The sequence below is a fragment of the Motacilla alba genome, chromosome 8, assembly GCF_015832195.1.
Source record: "Motacilla alba alba isolate MOTALB_02 chromosome 8, Motacilla_alba_V1.0_pri, whole genome shotgun sequence".
NCBI lineage: Eukaryota > Metazoa > Chordata > Aves > Passeriformes > Motacillidae > Motacilla > Motacilla alba.
The window spans coordinates 27013614-27031414 of record NC_052023.1 but is presented as its reverse complement, the minus strand read 5'-3'; the positions used below and the strand labels follow the sequence as shown (position 1 = coordinate 27031414).

General features: G+C 46.0%; 1 protein-coding gene and 1 long non-coding RNA gene across 5 annotated transcripts in view; one reads left to right on the top strand and one right to left on the bottom strand.

Annotated features, from left to right (window-relative positions):
* The window catches only part of RASAL2 (RAS protein activator like 2), a 164279-nt gene extending 150305 nt beyond the window's left edge, over positions 1 to 13974 (bottom strand). For all 3 annotated transcript variants that reach the window (XM_038144994.1, XM_038144995.1, XM_038144996.1), the window contains exon 1: positions 13733 to 13974. In XM_038144994.1, coding sequence (XP_038000922.1) covers positions 13733 to 13892 — 160 coding nt within the window. In that variant the 5' untranslated portion in view covers positions 13893 to 13974. The remainder of the gene's footprint in view (positions 1 to 13732) is intronic.
* Positions 13975 to 14037: 63 nt separating this feature from the next.
* LOC119704123 lies at positions 14038 to 15339 on the top strand. Of its 2 annotated transcripts, none has more exons than XR_005257841.1 (2): positions 14038 to 14337; positions 15044 to 15339. It is a non-coding gene; the product is annotated as an uncharacterized LOC119704123 (long non-coding RNA). The 2 variants fall into 2 exon arrangements; XR_005257842.1 differs by lacking the exon at positions 14038 to 14337 and adding an exon at positions 14424 to 14445.
* The last annotated feature ends 2462 nt before the right edge of the window (positions 15340 to 17801 follow it).

Here is a 17801-nt window from a genome sequence, read left to right as displayed (position 1 = left end):
AGGGAAAGATGAAAAAAAAACCCAAGGTATGAAACACAGCAGCTCTCCCTCATGGGTGCTGATGCTTCACTTGCTTTGCTGGATATTTCAACCAGAGAAAAAGAACATCCTAAAAAGCTCCAAACCACTAACAGCTTTCACATGCCATGCCTCTGGACCAGCATGGCCTCTTGTACCATGCTTGCTTCCAACAAAAACAGCACCACCCCGCCTTCACCCAGCATCCTGCTGGCAAAGAAACATGGAGAAATGGATGGTGTACCCAGAAAACCACTGGGTCTCTCCAGCTGGCACCCCCACACTTGCTGAATTCTGCATTTTCTCCCCAGTCACACACAGCTCCTTTAACCTCAGAGCCCTGGTGACGCTCAGCACAATGCCAGAGGTTGCCTGTTGAGGCAAATTACTCCATCGCAGCTACTTTCAGCTGTATTTTTAGCCCCCAGACTCTTCCAGCACTCCATTTACAACCATAATTCCACCTCATGTTTATAGCAGCTGGTTAGACACAAGGCAGCAAGGGAGGCAGTGAGGACTCGGATTGACAGCACTGGGCTGCCAGAACGTGTTTCTCCTCCAGCTCCTCTCCACCTGCAGCACTGGTGAACATCTCTTGTAGTTCCAGCTCTCCATTCACCTTCTGGTAAAGGTTTTCCTAAGAGGCTCGAGGGCACTCTGCACCCAACCCCAGAAGAGACAAGTTCAACTCCAGACCCCAAAGGGAGCTGAATGTCACCTTTGTTGAAATTCCTTTGATATCGACACGCACAAAAAACAATTTCCCTCACAGCTTGAATTGCTGTTCCAAGCAAAAACTGTGCAGTTAAAATTAATAGCATGCTCATTTTATAACAGAGACACACACAAAGCTGGCTAATCTTTGCTGGAAACCAAACAGCCACCAAGGTTCCAGAAAAAGGACTGGAGTAGATTTTTCTTTTGGGTAACCAGTGTTTATACCAACTTCACACCCGAGTGAAACGGAGCAGGGAGAAAAGCAGCCAGTTTCACGCAATGATGATTACAAATGCTGCATCAGTTTGGTGAAATTACAGGAGTGAATTATTTTTTTCCAATGAGGTATTAATCCCCCCATGAGACTTAGCTAAATGTTACATATCTGCTGAAAACTGCACATCTGCATCACGCTAACTGTTTTTTAAGCACCCCCACAAAGAAGCAAACACACACCTCCTGCCCCAGATAAAAAGCAAAAGCACCCACTAATTGAAGAGAGATACAGCTCAGCCTCAAACTGAATCACCAGCAGTGGAAACTACAGAGAAAACCACAAGGAGCAACACAGGTGAAGAACACCCCAGAAGGAGTAAAAGGAATGAGAACTGGGATGTTGCTTCCTCCAGCTGTGTAAGTGCTTAAGTAATAAGCACATGACTTACTGCAGGCCCCTGCAAGGACAAGAGGCCAGCACAATGCCCCTAAAAGTCACAGGGCTGGCCAGTTCCATCATGAGTAATGAGAGCTCCAAGGAAACACAGGCATTTCCTTCCCTAATTCTCCAAATATCCAGCTCCAGGGTGTCAAAGTGGTCAGCCACAGGACTTAGTAAGGAAAGTACCCAAAAGTCAATTACATCATCTACCCTGGGTGTAAGCAGAAGGCCACTCAGGCTGGTCCAGTTTTCATCTACCAGTATTAAAAACTGGCTAGTGAGCTTCCAGCATTTCTCATGGAAGGCACTTCCTTTTGGAAGGGAATGAAAAAAGCAACCTTAAAGCAGAGAAAGTAGGTCACAAAGAAGCCACATCAGTAAAGTCTGGAAACAAAACAGGGAGGGACACTGTGTCAGCTGCAGAATTGGGTGGTTATTATAAATGGAAATCAAAAGTACAGCTAGAACATCTCAACTGGTAACCTGATGAAACAGATTAACTACCCTCCCAAGTGATACATTACAGCTTTTCCTCTCTAAGTCTCCTGCAAAGCTACTCTAAGTTTTAAACTTAATGGCATGCTTTTTAGACTGAACTCGTGATAACCCTTCTGAACTCCATCAACAACAACAGCAGTCTTGACACAAAGATTTATATTGTTGGGTATCAACCTCCCAACAGCCCTCTGTCACCACAGCTTTCATTTGAGACTCATCCCAAAGCTTTTTTAGAGCCATCCAGGAAGAGACTGACCTGCAAACAGATGTGGTGGTTATGATTTAAATAATGGGAGTGGGTTGCATATGTCAGCCAAGAGATCTCATGGCCTGGCCAGCAGATACCTGTGGTAATCCTGCAAAGATGGCTGTAAAATCAGCCTGAACACACAGAAAACTAGGGCCCAGCAGTCCACTCTCACCCTTTTTTTTCCCCAGAATTAAGTGAAACATGAAAGCTAATGTAACCTGTAATCGGAGCAAGTATTTTCTCAGCACAGAAGCATAATTTGATTTAATTCTTTGCCCCTTTTTTTATAGGAACACCTACCTGCTCAAAGGGGAAACTACCTTAACTCCTACCAGAGCACTTGCTGTGTCCCAGGCTGTCTGGTTTCCAAGCCATTCTGAGATTTGCACCACTACAAAGAAAACAGTTGCTGTCTTTTGATACTAACAGCTATTGCTCTTCAAATTATCCATAAAGAAAGGGACTACAATCTATTTTTATAAAAATGTGTAAGTCAAAATATAGGACTAAGGAGAAAGCTTCCTTCGAGTTGCTTATGGGTAATTCACAGTTGCTTGCTGGCTCCCAAATGTAATAATTAGGGATGACCAGTATTAGATCACCATTATATATAAGCAGCAGGTTAAAGGTGCCCAGAGAGCCAGTAAACCCAAATTACCAAAAATGTACCATTTGAGATAACGGGCCAAACACCCTGCTGAAGTCAGGATCCAGAGAAATTTGAGACAGCATGATTCAGGTGAATGCTGCTCTCACAGCAAACATATATTTATCACTGACAGCCATGCTGCATTTTCAGACACTCTCGTATTTTCCCCCTTTTCTGTTTTTTAACATGGAAAAAGCAATGTATGCTGACAAAATAAAATAGCAGAAAGCAAGTTGTGCAAGAATTGTGAAGATTAATGCCCTTTCATACCACTTAGGTTTTTAACTATTATTACCGCATTCCTCTCAATTTTTTTTCAGCAAAGTTTCAGACATATTTTGACTTTTAAAACATGAAAACTCCCCATTTCCAGGACTGGTCTGAAATAAAAAAAATATTTGCTTCCTTCTTATCATCCTTCCTTTTATCCTGTACATTCATCATTTCTGCAAACAGAGACCATTTACTTCACATTCCTGACTTCCCTATTAGTAAGTCCAAAAAAAGAGAAATAAAAAAAAAATTAGAGCAGAAAATGCTTAACTTCCCTCTGTAAAGCTTGTCTTGGTTGACAAAAAAAAAAAAAAAAAAAAGGCTTTCTTCCTAATTTGATTTAATGGTCATAATGATTTAATGGCTATAAATTGAGAAATTAGCAACCACTGGCATCAAAATGAGGGAAGTTGAATTAGAAATGGCCTCAGTTCACACTGCTCTGACAGCACTTACAGAACTGGACATGAACAACCACAGGAGCTTCTTTAAGCAGAGGAGTCGCCAGCCACGGGTACGTGGAAGCAAACTGACATCAATATTTATGGCAAGACCATAAAACTTTTTTTGCTACTTCACTATAGGGGATATAAAATGCATTATCTCTAGGGAGTTGAGGCTGTTTGAAAACTTCAGTGAGCAAGGCCTGAGCTAATGGAAGGAGTTAAGGAAGGACCCCATGAAATCTATTCAACAGGGTAATTAATCACCCTACACCTCACTGACATCCTAAGCAAGTGCTGCCAGAGAGCAAAGAGAAAGGGACCCCATAAACCAATGCCATTTAGAAGATAAATCTTCTCAAACCCGGTTTAGAAGGATGCTAGTTTCTTTCCTGACTTCTAATTTTTCAGGATACCTATCAACTACCCACCATGCTGAACAAAAAAAAAGATGGAAAATAATTACAGAAACATACCTCAAAATAGGAAATACTTAGAATTATTTGACAAGGAAGTCTAATGATTTCCTAGCAAGTGTGAGCACATTGTGTTTTGCTGCGTGATGTACGTGTTCCAGTATATTTAAGCAAGTAGGAAACGCAGCAAAGGCAGCAGCTTGTCTGTACAGCTTGAGGTACAACCTCATAATGTAAATAAACATCTTTCCAGGAAGCATTTTGTCTCCTCTGCTTTCCTAGAGCCTGCACTGCACTGTGCTCCTAAGATAAAACACCTAACTAACACGGAAAACTACTATGGATCAGTCGAGCGTTGGCAAAGCCAACCAAACTTATCTTATGCACTAGCACCGGGTCCCAGATGCCACAGGAAGGATGTTGGAGCTCAAAGTGGTTTAACCATTGTTCTATGGCTTTCCAGGTTTGATCTGTGATGTATTTGCTTCCCCCAGCCAGCAGTGAAGAGTTACCTACCCGAAATTAATGATACAGGCACCACCCAGCCCTGCTTACAAATGATGAAAAGCTAATGAGTGCTGTCTATCCAACACCTTCATACCAGTGGTCCAGCCTGCTATCACTGTAAGGAGACAAGTTTATTCCATTTTGAAGGTCAACAAAGCTTCACCTTTGGCTTCTTGGGGAATAAGGGGGGGAAAAAAATAGAAGGAGCAAGCAGATGCAATCACCTGAATGGAAGTGCCCCCCTCTGAGGGCATCTTGCCCTGCTGACCTACAGATCTGACAGCTAATAGGGTACTTGAGGGGATTATTAATAGTTACAGAGGTTGCAAGTAAAGCAGCAGGCTTAGAGGCACCCCAAACACAAAGCAGTGCAACCCAAGGCATGCAAGCAGAGCACTGCAGGTGTCTCAGGAGATCTGGCTTCTGTTGCCAAGTATCTTTTTTGTCCTTGGACAAGTTATCTGACCTGTTTGTGCCTCACTTCCTCACCTTCTCGGCTCAGAGCAGCCCTCTCAAATAAAACCATCAATGCTTTGGATGCACTCATACAGCAAGGCAATGAATGGTGCAAGTCAGTGAAACTGATCCTTCCTCCTTTAACCCTGATGGAATTGTTAATAAAGCAGTCACCATTTGTCAAGACAAAATGGAACAGAAAACTGAAGCAAAGCGATCATTTAATTTCCAAATGAGATTCAAGGACTGCATTCAGCTCTCCCAGCCACTGCTGCTTTGCACACATTTTCCTGGAAGCCTCATAGCACACACTGTGCTGAGTAGTGCAGCATCTGTCCCCTATCTTGTTGAGACCAGTATCAGTGCACTAAAGAGTCAGCTAAATGAGGGTGTGAATTACCTCCCCTTATCTCAAGCCAATCCACTGACTCAAGTAATGAGATCCTGAAAAAAGCAAGCAGGTTTTTAACTCTGTCCTGCAAGTATCAAACAGGAAGCAGAAATCCCTCCAAAAGTGCCAAACCCACCTATATTTCCTCCAAGCCCTTACCAGCAAAGGATGATGTACATCCCAAGAGGAGAAATGTAGTTACACTGTTGTATTCCATACAGGAACTTCGAGTTCCTCTGTGAGGGATCTCCCAAAAAGCGGATGTGTCATAAATTTCCAGGCTTCCCAGCTTACTCAGCCTAACCCTGAAGACTGCTATTCCAGAGCTGGGGAACATCAGAGCTCTCTCAGGAGAGCATGAAGCTGTAGTTGGTGCAGTTTGGCTCACTGCCATCCGGTGCCTGTCCCAGAGACCCTGCTGCTTGAAGTTTCCTCCCTTTCCCAACAACAAACATCTCCTCCTGAAGCCCTAGAAAAAAACCTTAAACATCTCCTCCTGAAGCCCTAGAAAAAAACCCAAAACATCTCCTCCTGAAGCCCTAGAAAAAAACCCAAAACATCTCCTCCTGAAGCCCTAGAAAAAAACCTAAAACATCTCCTCCTGAAGCCCTAGAAAAAAACCCAAAACATCTCCTCCTGAAGCCCTAGAAAAAAACCTAAAACATCTCCTCCTGAAGCCCTAGAAAAAACCCCAAAACATCTCCTCCTGAAGCCCTAGAAAAAACCCCAAAACATCTCCTCCTGAAGCCCTAGAAAAAACCCCAAAACATCTCCTCCTGAAGCCCTAGAAAAAACCCCAAAACATCTCCTCCTGAAGCCCTAGAAAAAACCCCAAAACATCTCCTCCTGAAGCCCTAGAAAAAACCCCAAAACATCTCCTCCTGAAGCCCTAGAAAAAACCCCAAAACATCTCCTCCTGAAGCCCTAGGAGGTAGTAGTGGGCATCCAGCGTTTCTTACATCATGTTCCATGGATACGATGGACACAAAATGCTTATTGCTAGTAAGTTTTGTCTCCTTGTTGGAAATTTCAAGTCAAAAGCCAAGTAATGCTCCTGTTTTTCAATACTCTGCTTCAATTCCCTGCTAATAGAGTTAAGACAGCTTTCTCAGACTGAATGCTACAGTCTACCTGAAGGAACTTCCCACACTCTTTTCATGCCATCCAGACTGAGAACAGGACCAAGGTGAAGAGGTTCTGCTGAATCTCTTGGACTGTTACTGTGAAAGCCTGAGGCTGGGAAGGATTAAGCCTGAGATCATTTTTAGTCACAGATTCCTCAACACTTCTTTTCCTCTCATCACAGTACCGATTTCCATTCCCACACCGCCTTGGAAGCTGGGACTGAATACACACAATCCCCTCCCAGCTCCTGATACTCCACCGTGTAATCCTCCATCCACTTTCAAACACATTTGCCATTTTTCACGTTCACTGTATCCTTTATTCTCCGGTCCTGGCTACAAATTCCAAAAGACAAGCAAAGCAGCCTCTGTCTATACGGCACCAAGCACATCTCCAGTGCAGCCCTGTGTAAATAAAATGAATTGTCTTAAGACAGAAAAAAACGGGGTATTTTCAATTAAACCATTAACGGCCAAGAATGCAGACACAGCAATAGAGGAGGAGAAAAGGTGCCTGTAAGTTTTAATCAAGCCAGAACCTCACAGAGAAGCATATGCATTCTTATGCAAATCTACACCAGACGCATCGCACATCTGCTGAAATGGGTGTCGTTTTCCCACAGTTTGCAGAATTAATGTGTTTAACTAAGCGCCTGCCAGTGCTTGCAGTGTAAGAGCTAATTTTTAATGGGGTATTCCCAGTTGGAAAAAAAAAAATCCCTTTAGATAATAAAGGATCTAAATCCAGGACTTGGTTTTACATTTACTTAAGTGCAGAGACCCCTTCACCTCCAAGAGCTCCTTGCTTGCTATGCTCCAGCTTGCTTTACAATTAAAAATAATCCTGACTCTTGGAGAAGAGCCTTTCTACATTTTGGTGACCTTTTGAAACCCTATTAAAGAGAATCAACAAATGCTATTCCCTCCTGATCAATTTCATAAAGGTTTTCTGAGATAGGAGGGTGTCAAAACACACAAAGGGCTTTGGGAGAATTTTACAAACCAAAATGCAGCAATATTTCTTTGCACTTGGTTACTTTCCTTGCAGATACAATTTGTATTTCCATGATTACTATGTGTCTTCACGGAGGATTTCGAAAGAATTCAGATGAGATCTTAACTTCTGACCCTGAGGCTAAAAAGGCATATCTGTCAGAAAATACCAAAGTCTCAGCTATTTTTTATAAAAATCTATAAATATCAGTTAAAAGGAATCCATGATCTCATAATAAGTCAACAGGTCACAGTTATGCTCTTCTTATCTTCCCTTTTTTTTCCCCCTATTGTTTAAAAATAGGAAACAGCACCACATGAAAATGTTCAGCCAGAGATAAATTGTGTGACTGAAATACAGGAGTCAGGAAACCAGTGTTTTAAAATAATGTCATCCTCGTTTTCCCCAGCATGCTCTAGTATTGTTGATGCCTCCAAATATTTAAGTGACTTAATAAATTAGTAACCTAGGCAACACTTGCAACAACACAGCCAGCTGAAGGAGTCCCGCTAAAAACTCCCCCCCCAAAAAAAAAATTTTAAAACTTCATTTATGTATAAACTCCTGTCAGTGTTCCTTCAAAAGAGGAAAGGCAAGCAGTTTTAATGTCAAAGGGCTGATTATGCAATAAGACTTTGGAGTAAAGCAACCAAGGAGAAAACAGGCTGTGTCCAGCCCTCAGCTCCATTCCAAGTCACCGCTGTCACTGCACAGGAGAATGAGCAGAGAGGATCTGTAATTCACCCCCTGCATGCTTGTAAGAATTCCCTGGAGTCAAAAAGGGCTATTAGAGGAGCTGTCACAGAGCAGGAGAGAGCAGATCACCTGTAAGAGCACTTCACTCATCTGATACTCCCTGCTGCTGGCTGGCAAGGGAAAGCAGCATCTCTGCCCACAGCACACTCGACTGTTTTTCATCTGTAGCAAATGCAGTCACTTAAAACCTTGGTTTTGATTAAACTCTGCCTTTTACAATGGGGCTCCAACTAAAATTCATTGTTGCTTATCAACAAAACTAACAAAAGCTTTATGCTGTCGGCATTCACCGTCTGTCCCTCGTTGGGTACCTGAAGGCTACGATAAGGTCAAATATCACCACAGCAGGCATTGTCCAAACACTCAGGAAATGACATTTCCCGGCCCAACAAGGTTTATCTTCCAAGCCTGCTTTTGCAACTTTCTGGGCGAGTTAAAAATAAGCCTATTGATCAGAAGGGAAAGAAACACTGGTGAACACTGACCTTCTCTCCTTTCCAACGCAAGAGTGGCTGCACAGGCGCCGTGCAGCTCTCCAGCTCCCTTCCAGCTTTCCAGGGGTCTCTGCACCTTCACCTTATCTCTTCTTAAGCCCTTCCTAAAAGCAAATGCTCTCCTGCAAGGAATTGCAGCTCCATATCCACTCAGAAAGGCAACAGTATGCAAACCCCAGCCCAGCTACCCGCACACAACTCAGGGAGGGGAAAACCTTAGTAACAACCATCTCACCTAGGAGATTACCTCTCTGCCCGGCTGCGAGGGGTTTTTATTTGGTTTCTACATTAACCACACCATTCCCACCTCCCCCGTGCTAGGCGGCCTCTAGAGTAGCTCGTAGCCTGAGGAGATGAGCGATAAGGTTTGGGAGCGGAGAGGCCGGGATCCCCCCGCGTGTTCCGGGCATCCTCGCAGGTCCTGCAGCACCGCAATGAAGATGCCGCCACCTGGTGGGACCTGCTCGGGTTCGGCTGGAGGCCGGGGGGCAGGCGGGACCCCGGGCAGGGAGGATGTCGGCTCACACTCCCCATCCCCGCACGCACATGTCGGAAAAAAGCCGGCCAGCAGCATGAGCAGGGCTGGAAGGAAAGGATCTGCTGACAACAAGATGCTCCTCGTTACCAAAGCCTGTTGGTGCTCGTCCAAAGCAAGACGCTTTGGAAACGGATAATCTTTGCGTTTTCAGATGCGACTGCAAACAGTGGAATAAAACAAGAATTTCAAAAGAAAAGGTAGCTATAAAAAGTTACTGTCAAAGTCATAGCGAGGCAGGCTGTAAAGAACCAGAAACCCCTCAGAACAGAGTTGAAATCATTGATATAAAAGAGCTGAGCAAGGCAGATGACAAACTGCTGGAACAGATAGCTCACAGAAATTGGGCTTTTGAACTGAATTTCACATGATTAGGAGATGCTTCTGCTCAGTGCCCAAGCCACAGCTATTTTTTAATCTCTGTATGACACCACGTATATTACCATGGCTTCAGTCCTGAGCACGAGTCTGGTATTTTCTGAGAACCAATGCTTAAAAGCCTGGGACTCAGGTTTGAGGCAGCCAAAAGATGTTTCTGTCTGGTTGCACAGGGTCTAGGGCTTTTTCTGGAGTTACAAGCACTGTCTGCAGATTGATATCCATGAAAAGGCATGGAGCCCTTCTAGCCTATGCCTAGAGAGCCTTCTCCTTCTGCCAGGAGAAAGGGGGGCGAGGAGGGTCATTCCAGCAGTGAGGAATGTCTCCAGACTGCCCGCAGGATTAGAGGACAAGGTGATGAAAGACTCCACATCCTATCTGCACTCGAGTTTGTACAACCACCATCAGCTTTTAGCACTGCTGCTAAAAGAGAAAGACATTTCCTAGTCCAGATAAGAGCCCAGAGCAACAATGTCTGTTTGCAGGATGAGCACTCAAAACCAGACTCTTCCCTGTGCTATTTTTTACATATTTAAGCAACTCTTCTTTTGCAATTTTAGCACAGGAGCTTTCGCAGCGAGCTTAGAGCAGGGACACCATCAATGAATCTGACAACCCCATCACAGAAGTTCGCAACCTGTTCAGAGACAGACTGTACATCAGGCAAAAACTGATTCTGCCCCCATCACATGCAACATTTAACACCAATGCTGTGATGCTGGGTTTAGAATTCATTCCTGCAAAATCCATGGATGTTCAGTCAGCCACACCGGGCAATGTAATTGCTCTGTTTCCACAGTTAGCACTGAAAATGCTGTCTATTCAGTTATTGCCCTGCCTCCTCCTCACAAAACCTGTTTCAAAGAGCAGAGAAAAAGACCTTGAAACATGGGTGGATGCTTTGAAAAGTCAGTTATCACTTTTAGAGAGAAGGAAAAAAAAAAAAATCATAGCATTAATCCAGGCAAGACACCTCCCCCCTCCTACCCCTTGCACACATGCCACGAGTCTGAATGGAAGCCGTCACCCAGAACACATGTCGATACATATTTTACAGAAACATTAGTTGTGTGTCAAAACCAGTTCTTGGAAACATCATCTAACAGCACTCACATGATTTGTGTTTCACGAGCAATTAAACCTATCACTCTGACGGGCAAATCTGCTGCTCCTGTCCACTATTCAAACATCAGGTTAGAGGAAACTAATTATATTTCAAACTCCGTCCGTGGGTAAGGAAACTGTATTTCCATGATAATGTCCTGGCTAATTCACTTAAGCAGAAGCTGCTGAACCTCCAGAACGCAGAATGAAACAGCCACCCTTGGAACCAGCGCAGCAAAGGCAGGAAATGCAAAAATAGCCAGACTGTGATTTAGATCTCGTAGTGGAGTCAGACAAGACCTCAGTGTCACACTGAAATCACATCCCAGACGTTGTAAAGTCCGACTGTATTCACATCACTGTCATACTGCTGGCAAGCCGCAGAGACCAGCAATGAGGGGACTGCGCTGCTAAATTCTTTTCTCTGTGCTAACAGATGAAGTTTTACAGGCTCAGCAACCAGACCAGCTCCCCTCATGGCAGTAATTACTTCTTTGGACAGAGACAAAGTGGATGGCAAACCGCTGCCAAGTAGAGATGCACAGAAATAAACAGCTGTCTGTCTTTCAGTGGCTGCTGAGCTCTTTTTCTTTAAAATACATGCTTCCACTACCAGGGACACTTTTCAGACAGTCACCTTTCATTTGGAATAACACCCCTTCACAGCGGTTCACTTTCACAGAGACACGTGGAAATGAAATGCAGCGACACCAAAAGCTGTATTTCTCACCATGCCAGAAAACGCTTCTCCACTTTTCATCTGCATGATATTCCTTCCCTCCCCCAGCCATTCATGGTGAAATAATTAGTGTTAGTGTTCTCATTGTTTATCGGACAATACAGACAATAAGGCTAAGCTTTCTGCTCCTGTTTTCTTTCGCTATGCTGCTGTGGTTCCTCAAACAACTGTGCAAGGCTTTACTTTTAATCCTATGAATAACACTTGTCACTCATAGGTTTGTAACCCATATTTAGCTGTGCACAAACACAGTGCACATGGCACAGTTTCAGCTTGATTCATTGTCTGCAAACTTCTCCAGATGTGCTCATGCAAGGAAAAAAAAGGCTAATAAACAGGAGGAAACAAACAAATACTAGCTAATCCGATTGCAGTTTCTTAGGGAAGGAGAGAAGACACCAGCACATCAGATTCTTTATGAGGGAGAAGGATAATGAGCTGTTTTTAAACACAGACTAGGAATAATTAGTTATTGTCCTTGGGCTACGAGATGTATTTTTACGTGCTTGAAGTGCATGCTGATTTTTATAGCCTGTGAGCTAGCTGGGCCCTGTCACAGTGGATTTTCCCCCATTTATCTACACGTTAACGTCAAACTACAAGCACATCACAACATATGACTTTATCAACAAGCAATGTTCCTCACTGTGGCTAATTTTGAAACCACATTCCTGCTTCCACTCATGGAAGATACAACCTTGGGTAACAATCAGATAGGCTGGTGCCAGACATCCTCTTCTTAAGTACATTCTCGTTTTACCTTTAGAAAGTATTCTCAACAAACAAACAATCTGAAGACAAATGGCTTTCTTTGGAACTCTTCTTTGGAACAGCAGAGAGATATTTTTGCATAAGGCTGCATTTCCTAGTCCCAGCTCTAGGCTGGGATTAACAAAAGCAAGGTAAGCAAGAAGCAGCAAGCTAAACACAGTGCAAACTACTAAAATATCTCAAACTTCTATTACAATTAATTCTGCTAAGTATAACTTCGCTCGTTGATGCGCCAGACAGAAAGCAGACAGACAACCTCGTCCCACTGCACCAGCTTTTCAAGCTTCCAGAATAAACACAAAGGTCTTTGAACAGACCATGCTCCCCAGAAAACCTGCAGCCTGATCTTCCTCATTTGATATGTGTGAAGGTTCAGGCTGGTGGTACTCACAATAATTACCTGCCATCAGCCAAGAAATGCAGCAGAGTTGTTGCAGATAACTTATTCATGTCATCGTTGTGTTTCAGGAATAACACAACCAGCAACAGATCAATGACACGGGTAACAGAGAGCATTTGCTTCTAGTTTTACAGGGCAGGGAAAACCTGGACAATCTCGTTGGGATTCAGGACAGGGGAGGAAGAGGAAAGGGACAATCACCAGTGTAAGACATGTTAAAAAGTCCCAATTAAAAAGTGTTTTTACAGGTTCTCCATCATCATAGAAACGTGGACCTCAAAGATGGTTTTTTCCATCTTTGGGTCCTCAAAGATGGTTTTTTCTAACCTCCCTTTCCACTAGACCAGGCTGCTCCAAGTCCCATCCAACCTGGCCTTGAACACTTCCAGGGAAGGGGCAACAATAATAACATCACACAAAGGTAACCTGCGCACACACCACAACCTTTTCGAGGCTGGACCACCAAATTTGTTACAGGAGGGAAAACAAAATAATGCCTGCAGTACTATTCACTCTGAAACGTGGGAGTAATTATCCTCAGATTACCACGACAAACAAGAGGGAGAGACAAGGAGAAGATAAAACAGAATTTCCACTATTTAGGTGCTGATCGAGAGATAAAATCCGACTGCACTTCAGCTGGGAGCCTAAACAAACCAGAGGCCCGGCCACATAAATCAAGCTAATTTAAAAAGGTTACATACCAGGGAGAGTTTGACAAAGCAGGGGAAACAACCCCGCGCCCTGCACTGCTGAAGACCCCAACATCCTTTTTATAAACTATAAAGGTGCCAACGTAACACACACCAGTGAGTCTGGGGCGACGGGACCCACGGTATCAGCGCCTCCCAGGCCTTCAGCAGCTCATTAATACTAATTAGAGCCGGGAGTGCTCAGCCCTGCCGGCATCCCGGGCACGCATCCTGGGACTCCGGGCACACAAAAGCTCTGGACGCGGATCCCAGCACCGGAGCATCCCGCACCTCGGCAGAGGGGAAGGCGTGGCGCGGGGCGAGCCCGGGGCTCCGGGAGCCCGGCGGGGACGGGGGAGGCAAGGAGCCGCGGGGAACTGGGAGCTTCGGCAGCGGGGAGGAAAAAGAAAGGGAGAAAGAAGTTGGGGCCGGGAAGTTTTCCGCCGCTCCCCGCCCCGGCGCCCCTTACCGTAGACGCGGACCCAGCCCTGCTGCTGGCAGACCGACTCCCGCAGGACGCGGTCCAGCGCGCTGCCCGCCTCCAGCTCCTCCGAGCCCGGCTCCGACTCCGCGAAGGGCTCTGCCGCCCATGCCGCCGGCTCTGCCGCCGCTCCCGCGGCCGCCTCCATGCTGCCGTGGGGACGAGGAGGCGCCGCCACCGCCCGCGCTGCGCCCCGGCCCGCTTCGCCTCAGTGCGGCTCCATCCCTCCCTCCCCCGGCCCGCCTCTTCCCCGCCCTCCGCGTCAGCGCGGGCGGAGCCCCGCCCGGCCCTGCCCGCCCTGGCCTGAGGGGAGGCGGGCGATGGCGGGAGGCTCTGCCCCTGCTGCCCCCGGGGCCGCCGGCGGCCCTTTCCGCCGCCCCCGCCTGCCCCCGAGGCCGCCTCGCTGCGCGGGGCTTGGTGCGGCAGCCGGAGCGGGCTCAAGATGGTTCCTCCCCTCAGCCCCGCGGCGGGAAGGGAGTCGCGGCTGGGGAGAGGCGTCCCGAAGGAATACAAACGGGGATCGTCCGGCTGGGGCCGAGCCTCTCGCAGCGGCCCGTTCGCCCAGTAGCGCCGCAGCAAGGCCAGGGTGAGGGGTTAGTGTCAGACAGCGGCTGCCGCGCTTCCCCAGGCTCAGAGACCAGAGCTGCGCTCGCACGCCTGCCCGAGACTGATAAATCTTTCACACAGGCTGTTTCTCTCAGGTACATCGGGAGATGTGCTGCAGGGAAAGGAGGGCAACTGGCTTGATTAAGTGCATTTCATTTAGGGGATTTGCGGGCTGGTTTGTCCTGAATGTCTGTTTACTGACTTCCCCCAGTACACCATGTTTCAGTTTTCTATTTCCCTTTTGTATTTTGGTGAATTTTCCAGTACTCAAGGTACATGCTCTTTAAAAATCTCGAATAGAAGAGCTGTGAATAAAGCATGCATCCTGCAGTGTCTTTTACATCGTGGCATTGCGACTTGAATTTTCAGGGAAGGTGGGCAAAGGGGTTCAGCTTACTTTGAGTTCCCATCCCTGTAATCTCTTGGACTGAGTCTGCACCTGTCCGTGATCAATATGGACTGCGTGGGTTCACCCCAGCACTCAGATCCAGTGATTATCTCCTCTAGCACAGACTGTTTCCAAGGGCTCACCTCTGTACACACCTTAAAGGTGCTAACAGTTTTTTCTTTATTGAAAGAGCAGTTGATTCAGTGTGGACCTGTAGCAGTTATGCTGCCATAAAGCTGCTTTAAAGTAGATAACAGCTCCCACACCTTCTAAACACACTTCTGTCACCTTGTTTTGTTTTGCAGCAGAGCAGAATAAGAGGGTTTACACGGCAAGTTGTGGCTGAAGAGCAGCAGCTTCACTTAGAAAGGGAGGACTGCAACTCTGTGAGTTCTGCATCTCGACAGATCCCAATCCACTGCCTGAACATGAAGGTTTGTCTTAGGAGTTCCCAAAAGCTCCTCTTGGGAGTGAGCCTCCTCATCCAAGTGAGTTGGAGTACCCTCACGCCACATAGTTGTTTCTGTGATGGAAGCTGCATTAACTGTTTCAATGGAGGAAAAAAGTCCTGCCAGCCCCATGATTAATTGATGAAACCTCATTTCTGTGAGTTTGTGTCTCATGCTTGACTGAGAGCTTGACCTGAATCTTGCCCTACAACTGGGTCATTCTCTACCCAGCTGGGAGAGAGCAGGATGGGTGGGCATATGCGCCCTGCTGTGAGTTCCAGGCTGAGTTGGAAAATGAAGAAACCTCCTTCTTCCAAATGTTAGGTTGCTTCATGAATGGCAGAACTGGTGTAGTCCAGTTTCCTACAGATTCATACCTGGCAGAGGGTGGACGCCCTCAGTGAAGAGGCTTGTAGGATCTCCCAGCACCAGGATTAGCTCTTGCACCTTTATTCCTCTGTTTGTTTTGTTTAAAACAAATCAGTGAGCTCAGCACTTCCTGAGGTTGTCAGAGGCAAGAGACAGGACCAGGGGAAAGAGAGATCCAGTGCATTTAATGGTGTCAGCCTCAATTCTCTGGGAAAAAAAGGTCTTAAAAACTATCCTTTTAACCAGGAAGAGTTAAACCAGGATGAAATCTGGCAAGGATTTGACCCTCTGCCACTGTGGTGAATCACCAGGGGTGATTCTGCACAGAGGCAGCACAACTGGGACACCCAGTAACATTTCCTTGCTCCTTCCCACCCTAAAGCTCCTTCCCACCCTAAAACATGTTCTGCAGCGTGGTTTCCAAAGTTCTGGGAGTTGAGAGCGTGCAGGATACTCCTTCCAGAGCAGACATCTGCATAAATTGCCATAATAATACCGTAAAGCAGTAGGAAAAGCAGTTTTTCCCTCCTACGTGCTCCCTACCCCTGCTCATTCCCAATGCTCCTGATAATATAAAATGTACATATTCTCCCAGCTTATCATTTAGTGGACACAATCCAATAAACTCCTCAAAGTTTTTCTCTCCTGCTCTCCCCACAGCCCCGTTCTTGCCACCAGCCTCCCAGAGACATCGAGCCTGGGCTCTTTCCCTGCTGCAGGAAACTCACACAAGCAGACACGGGGGGAAAGGGGGATGAAGCTGCTTTGAGAAGCAGGAGAGGAGCTGGCCTGTAGTGAGGGGAGGATGTGGCTGCTAAGCTTCCGCCAAAAGTGGAGATTTAAAAAGCTGCCACACAATCCTGGGCCGGCGTTTACGCAGGAGCGGCACAAGGCAGCAGCAACTGGTTCCCATCAGGTGAGGACTGGCTGTATCTGCAAGTATGATCAAGCCATCCTAACAGCAAGGTCTGGAAGGACTGGCTAGTGTGGTTTCTGAAATTCACATGGGGCAGAAGACAAAATCCATTCTCCAGCCTTTATTCGTGGGGTTCAGGGCAACATAAACAATAATAAAGAGCAGGGATGACTAAAATAGGAAGGCTGGTTTTGCGGGCATGACAGGAGCAAAAATAGACATATTTTATAAATAAAGATGTCCTGGAAATCAGAGACTCCCAAGTTTCGTGCTCACCAGTTCAGCTGTTCTGGCTGGGGGTCTTCTCCACCAGTAGTGCTCAGGGGATTTGTGAAGGCATAAATGAGCAGTAATATAAGCACATGCATGAAATTCCCTTCGTGTAAACCAGCCCCATTAGTTGATGGACTTGTGGATGTCATTTTAACCCACAGACTCTAGTTAAATTAGGGCTGGGGGTTTGCTCAGAATAGGTTAAATCCAAGCATTTGAAGAGAGCTGCACATGTATTTTCATGAAGCCCAAGACTGCTGTGTGTGTTGTTAAAGAACTCAAAGTCTACCAGTGTGGCTTGAGAAAAGAAAGCTTTTGAGCTGACCTTCTTCCAGGAGAATGAATTCATGTCTTCAGAAGTGAGCAAGTCTCACTTCAGTGATCTTATCTCAAAAAAAAAAAGGCAATAAGAAAATGAGAAGAGACACAGAGGAGGGCGGTAAGGACAGTGGAAGTGATGGGATAGATACCATATGAGGAGGAAAGACTAGAAAAACAAGGCGACTCCAGTTTGGAAGAAAAAAACCTGGGGCAAATAAAGACAAAGAAGTCTGGAGAGGTCAAGAGAGGTCTAGTATGGACCTGGAATTCTTTTTCCCTTTTCTTCACAACACAAGAACACGGAGAGAAATGTTCAGGAGCCAGGTCTCAAGCAGACAAAAGGAAGTGCTTTCTCACACAACACATAATTACATTGTGGAACTTATTGCCACAGGATGTCATGGTGGCCAAAAGTATAAATGAACGAGGAAAAAAAAAAAACCAAAAGGGATTACACAAATTCATGCAACCTCCGGCTTAGGAAGTCCCTCATGTGCTGATTACCAGGAGCCAGGAGGAAATGCCGGAGGAAGGATCACTTTATACTCTCCCTCTTCCGATATCCCTTCCTAAGCATCTGCAGCTGGCCGCAGCCAGGCCCTGCTTGTTGCCCAAGGTGGACGTTTATTCTGAGACAGTTTGACAATGTTTATATCGTCCTGGGAACTCCCTTCTGGATGGAGCCTTAGGGACCAGAGGTGTCTCCTGGAGAGATACGGGACTGACCCCCGTATT